Source organism: Lactuca virosa, chromosome 2 (genome assembly GCF_052849685.1).
Source record: "Lactuca virosa cultivar CGN04683 chromosome 2, Lactuca_virosa_CGN04683_v6, whole genome shotgun sequence".
Lineage (NCBI taxonomy): Eukaryota > Viridiplantae > Streptophyta > Magnoliopsida > Asterales > Asteraceae > Lactuca > Lactuca virosa.
The window spans coordinates 296,794,811-296,801,532 of NC_136427.1; the positions used below are offsets into that span (position 1 = coordinate 296,794,811).

At 34.6% G+C, this 6,722-nt stretch overlaps 1 protein-coding gene across 1 annotated transcript; it reads right to left on the reverse strand.

Moving 5' to 3' along the window:
- Positions 1 to 4,508: 4,508 nt before the first annotated feature.
- LOC145158676 (L10-interacting MYB domain-containing protein-like) lies at positions 4,509 to 5,217 on the reverse strand. The gene is made up of 2 exons (XM_079077537.1): positions 4,900 to 5,217; positions 4,509 to 4,835 (listed from the first exon to the last, which is right to left on the reverse strand). The coding sequence occupies exons 1-2, from the start codon at positions 5,215 to 5,217 to the stop codon at positions 4,509 to 4,511; spliced, it is 645 nt and encodes a 214-aa protein (XP_078933663.1).
- Positions 5,218 to 6,722: the final 1,505 nt, after the last annotated feature.

The window sequence follows — 6,722 nt, forward strand, 5'->3', positions numbered from 1 at the left end:
TCTAGATCTGAGTTTCTTACATCAAAGTTGAATTGTACTCACTAGATCTAGGGTTTGCAAGACTTGGATAAATTGCATGTTTAATTAGAGAAACGTAGATCCAAGCATTAGGGTTTGCATGTGCACATAGGAAAGTTCTTATGGCTCAAACCCATCAGTGGTATCAGAGCCTTGATTGATTTCTGCTGAATTGATGCCTTGATTATTTGTTCAAGCCTTGAAAAATCATTTTTTCTGCCCTCTGACTGACAGACTCGACGAGTCCCATTGTGGACTCGACGAGTAGGATGAACTCGACGAGTCCATAAAGGGACTCGGCGAGTCGGAGCGTCTGTCAGAGTTATTTTCGGGATTTCCTGCTGTTTTGCTTAAGGATTCTTACCTAAATCGTTTTGGTTTAATAAAATCCGAATTTTATCACCCGTTTAGCAATATCCTTGACAAAACAAAAGATAATTACCATTTGTTTAAATAATAATTTCCTTATTTGATAATAATTGATTATTTGAATTAATTGTTGAATTATCTTGCAAGAAATATTGACTAGGTCAAATTTAGATAATCATAAAATTAATTGGTTAATTTGTATTATTTTCTATTTGATCCTTTGTGTTTTGAAAAGTTCAAAATTTGTCCTCAAGTTTTGAAATTTAAGTTTTGTGATTAAAAGTTTTAATTTGAACTATTTAAATTTCAAACCTTAGAATTTTACAAGTTTTAAAATTCAACCTTATACTTATAATATTATAAGATTAATATATATATATATATATATATATATATATATATATATATATATATATATATATATATATATATATATATATGTATAACTTAAATGCTAGTCTTACCGTTAGTAGGCCTCATTCACGAAGCCGATCTATAAGGGGGGTATAAGGTTATAGCCTATAAAATGGCCGTTTAATGGGTGTCCATTCTCACCCACCGCTCCCTTGATTGGTGGAGGGTCGTTAGCCGAATGGGTAGGATAGGGCAAACCCTTCCTCATTAAAAGTATAATGTATCTAAATAAAGTAAGTAAACGTTTTTTTACAAAAAAAATTCTCAATCTTAGTTACTTTAGGGAAAAGTGAATTGATGCAATTCCATGAAATTGCACTTTGTACCCTTGCTAAGATGTTAATGGAGCGCGTGTGGTTAACCGGCACATTAATTGGTTTCTAAGCAAAGGTGGAAAAGCTGACTCATTGTTTGTCATAGTTCGATAGAGCGTGTGTGGTTAACCGGCACATCGAATAGGTGACTGTAACAATGAGGGCACCATGTACATTTGCATGGTTATTCACACCCACTTTGTGATCCTCGGCATCCCAGTCACAAACTAGAGGGGCATATCGAGATTTAAACATGTCATTGAAAAGTTCAATGTATCTCAAAGGATCTAGGAGTTTTTCAATACATTTAAAACCTAATCTCTTTTTCGTTTTTCATGGTGGAGAATTAGTGAATCGACATTCACTTGCCTTCAAATTATTTACTTGTTAGATTACAGCATCCCTTTTCTAATTTGTGAATAATGTTGTTGGTTCCTAGCCCTAATTTTTCATTTGGGTGATTAATTTGGGAAATTCGTTTTCTAATCAACTTTGTTCTTTTTCCTTTTTCAGATGTCGAACGCAAACAACAACGCTTATGGGTCAAACTCCTCTGGTTCGTTCACACTCATGAACTTGTGTGGGAAAGTGATCTTCGATGGGACCAATTTCAGTAACTGGATCCACAACATTCGCATGGTCACTCGCTACGAGGACAAAGAATATGTCCTCGATGAGAAGCTAAAGGAGATTGACATCGACACTGCTACTGCCGAAGAGATCGCGACCTATGAGGCCCATGAGCGTGATGCTACGAAAGTCCATTGCATCATGCTAGTGACTATGACTGCAGAACGCTAGAAGTCCTATGAGGACAAGTACCCCTATGAGATGCATCAGGATCTGCTGGAACGCTACCACCAGAGCGCCAGGCAAGAAAGGTACGAAGTTGCTAAATGTTAATTAGCTAAACTTTAGGAGGTGAACTAGAAGAAGTATTGAAGTTGCTAAATGTTAATTAGTAATCGCAACTCCTATTTCCTGTCTCTTACTGCCAAACGAAGGTGGGAAACTGTGAATCGCAAGTTCGTAGCCCCTAGTTAATTGAACCGAAATGAAGACATGAAGACATTGACGGACCAAGGAGATAGGTGTAAGTTGTAACTTTAAAGTATTGAAGATTTGAAGTGACAAGGGTTAGGAACCGCCGCATGACTGAACGAGGACTAGTGAATGATGAATCTGTGAAGTGTAGAATTGTGGAAGTGCTAAGGAGTAAGGAGTAAGGAGTAAGCATGTAATCCAAAGTCCAAACTAAAAGGTTAAAACTTAAAAAGCCCAAACTAAAAGTCTAAGATATTAAGGGGTCGTTTGATAGTTGCTGATTGGGTTAGAGCTGACTGAGTTAGAAGCTGACTGAGTTAGAAATGCTGACTGAGTCCACATCTGACTGAATTTATGTTGTTTGATTATTTATCTGAGTGATTGTGCTGAATGATAAAAATGACCATATTATCCTTATGTTGTCCTTTTGTGCTGGATAAAATAATTATAAAAATAAAAATTTTCACATAAAATCCAAAATAAACTTACATAATTTAAATTCCAAATACAAAGTGTAATGCAAAACCTAAATACACACTGTCAAACATAATAAAAAAGTATATCATTTAACGTGAACCATTTGAAAGTAACCGATTAGCAATCTGGCCACGCAAAGTAGTCATATACTCAACGACTTCTGAACCCCATTCTATGCCTTGTAGGTTTTGGCCCTCACTTCCTCCACCTCCCACATTAGGAGTAACCATAGTGTTTTGTTCAAAGTTCGTAAATAGGTCATCTTGAATATCGTATTTCTTTATAAAATTATGGACCGCGACACAGGTAATAACTATGTCTCTTTGCACTGGAAAAGGATACGGAGCCATACGTTTTAAAATTGGAAATCTCGCCTTCAGTACACCATAAGCACGTTCAATGATATTTCTAAGTTGTGCATGAGCATGATTGAACCTTTCTTCCTTAGTTAAAGCTCTGTTTCTTCGAAAATCAGCTAACCAATACCTAGTATTGCGGTAAGGAGCCATAAATCCACGGGTGTTGGTGTATGCGGCATCACAAATGTAATATTTATCTGTAGATGGGTGACAAATTAATCATATAAATAATATAGATAATAAAACTTATAGAATACTGACAAACCTGGTGGAGGGAATGGAAATCCAGAAGTCGGATTAAATGTAACTTCTTTCAAAACTTTAGAATCGTGTGCTACGCCCTCCCATCCAGCCCATACAAAGGTGAATATCATATCAAAATCACAAATTCCTATTACATTTTGATAACATTCACCTTTTCCTCTTCCCCTATAGCGAGTTTGTTCATCAACTAACTCAACTGCATGTACAAGTGTTCCATCTAGTGCACCTAATGCTCCAGGAAATATGTTTTTTAGCCGTCTATGTCGTTCCGAGGTCTTTCTTGTTGTATTAGAAGATGTTGGTACAATAATTTCTCTTGCAAAACACATCATTGCTTTTAGCACTTCATGAAAACATTGATGAATCGTTTGTATGGAGTGGTGAAACCTTTCTTTAACAGCTCGAAATCGTTCATTATGTCCTATAACATGTAAAAATATAGCCATCTTCTCTTCAACGCTTATTGTCCTACTACGTTGCAACCAATTTCTTTGAGTAAAATGATTGCATAATAATACAAATGCATCTTGTGAAAGACGCATCATATCAAAACATTGTATAGGACATCCATGTATCAAATCTTATGTATATGCATGCCCGGTTTCTTCCGATTCATTAACTTTTATTCTTCCAATTCTTGTTTTTCTTTTTCGAACCAATATCAACCAATAGCATGAGAGTATAAGGAAACCTAAAAACTGACCTTCCTTGTCCATATGTAACCTGTTACATATTGAATACAAATCACATAAATTTTATAACATAAACCATAACATTAATCAATAACATTAAAATGGATGACATATAACTCCATAACATAAAAATCCATAACATAAAGGTCAATACCAAATAACAATCCTAAACATAACACATAAACAACCTAAACTTAAAAATCATAAACAAAACACATAACAACCCTACACATAATAATCCATAACATGTACCATAATATAAATCCATAAAGTATAAAGACAAAAACATCCTAAAGTCATACTAAAGTCAATCAAGTAATCCAAAATCTTTCCCGCACTTTTCACCCACAACTCACAAGTCGAAGACTCGAGGCGTAACCAAATTTTCCTGTTACCAGCATTTTCAGCAAACAACATACGAGCAATGATGTATTTCGGATCAGAATCTCCCCACTCCAAGCCTTTCAATTTTTCAATACATTCATCCATCTCCTTGTCAAGATTATTAGTTTGCGCGAACGCCTGAGCCGCATTTATAATTTCCTTGCCAACCTCTCTTATGTCATCATCCAGTGTGTCCGTGGGTGCATTTCGTTTTCCTCTTTTGTTTTTGGACCGACCAGACAAATCTCCACTTGCATGTGATGCACTTGTTGGTGGGGTACTGTTGAAGCTGAGGCTGGGATATCCATTTGAGGTGGTGTATCTACCATCTCGATATCCTCATAATCTTGTGTAGTAAAGTCTTCTGCAGGGTGAGGGAGTGTCGAAGATGGTCCCCAACTAGCAGCACCGGTCGAGGTCGCACCGTCAAACAACTGGGTGCATAGATCAGGGTAAAGGGGGGGGGGTGCATTTCTTAATTTCTCAACCATCTTGTTCAACTGTTTGAAAAATTGATTTTATTAGTATACTTTTAAAAAAATGTGTTTTAAATTAAAAGATTACCTTCGCCTCCGCTTTCCACTCTTCATCCGTCATTTGAAACGTGTTTGTGATAGGATTATAGAGATTCCCAGTTTTGTTTTTTAATTTCAACCAAACTGCATACTTGCTTTTCAAATAGTCATAACGATATTTCATTTGTTTTTTGTCAACAGCAAAGTCATGATCTTTTTTTAGTTTTTCAGCTATTGTATTCCATGAGCTACCTTTGATACCACTACCCTCCCGACCGTTACTTGTCAGTTCTTGGATACATGCATCAAAAAAAGTTTTGTTCACAAAATCCGAAGACCAACTAGCTCTACTTCTCTTTTCTGCCATGTCTAAGGAATAAATAAATGTTTAACATGTTATGCAAATATATACACATATTTGCACACATAAACACAAATACATATACATATACACACAAATTTGCCCACATATACACAACTATATATATATATATATATATATATATATATATACATATACACATGTACACAAATAATCACAAATAGGTCATATTTATAAATATAAAAAATTATTAACAGATAAAATAAAATTGTTATTAAGATGAAAAGAAACAAAATGATAAAAAAAAAAAAAAATAATTCATCAAAAATAATAAATTGTTAATTTATAGTAAAAAAATACCACACTCTAGTGTCTTGAATGTTTCAAGAAATATTTAGAATAAAAATAAAAATATTTATACTAATTAATGTATGGGTGTTAAAGTTTAGAATTCATGACAACGTGTGTTTTTCAACAACTTGCTTATCATTATTCGACACCACCATAATTTCATATGCACCAATTTTGTTTTTGGAAGATATATAGTAATTAATAAAAAAAATTCACTTTTTGTTTTCAAGAATTAGGAAATAACATGCATGCTCCCATGGAAATTTTAAGAATCAACAATATGAAAAACAAGGACAAAAAAATAGATTTTGGACATGGAAATCAAGAACATGAAAAACATGGAAATTTTAAGAATCAATATATTGTGGACAGTTTTGCCCCTGATTATGAATGCAGAAAAAATAAGGACAAAACAAGATAAACAAACCCGTTGATCAAGAACATGAAAAACATTGAAATTTTAACAATCAATAAATTATGGACAGTTTTGCCCCTGCTTATGAATGCAGAAAAAATAAGGACAAAACAAGATAAACAAACTCGTTGATCAAGAACATGAAAAACATTAAAATTTTAACAATCAATAAATTATGGACAGTTTTGCCCCTGCTTATGAATGCATAAAAAAAAGGATAAAAGATGAAAAAGAAACCTGTTGTTGATTGATGATGTTGCTGCTGGAAGTTGCTGCTATTGATCGTTGCTTTCCTGTTGTTGATCGATGCTTTGCTGCTTTGGATCGCTAATTCGTCACAGGGAGGTTAACAGGGGAGGGAAATAGGGCATCGACAGCTTTGATTTTTTACTCGGTCCATCAAGTTTAAAGCAAGGACCGAGTCCTCTATTTTCATTGGACCGAGTCCTAATGTTGGACCGAGTCCCGTAATCTATAATCAATATCAAACGTGCTAATTGGTATTTTATGGACCCAGTCCCGCTTTGGACCCAGTTAGATAGCATATCAAACGACCCCTAAAATTGGGTTATTTTATTTTCGGATATCGGATATCCGAATTATCTGAAAAAAAAACACTATACAATTCTGATTCCGATAAATCTGATATCCGAAATTTTGGATATCCGATTTTTCAGATAATTCGGATTCAGTAATTCGGAAATTCGAATCGAAAATTCGAATACAAATATTTTTGAACACCCCTAGCACCAAGAACACCTTCTTCTTCTCCAAGGCATAAAAA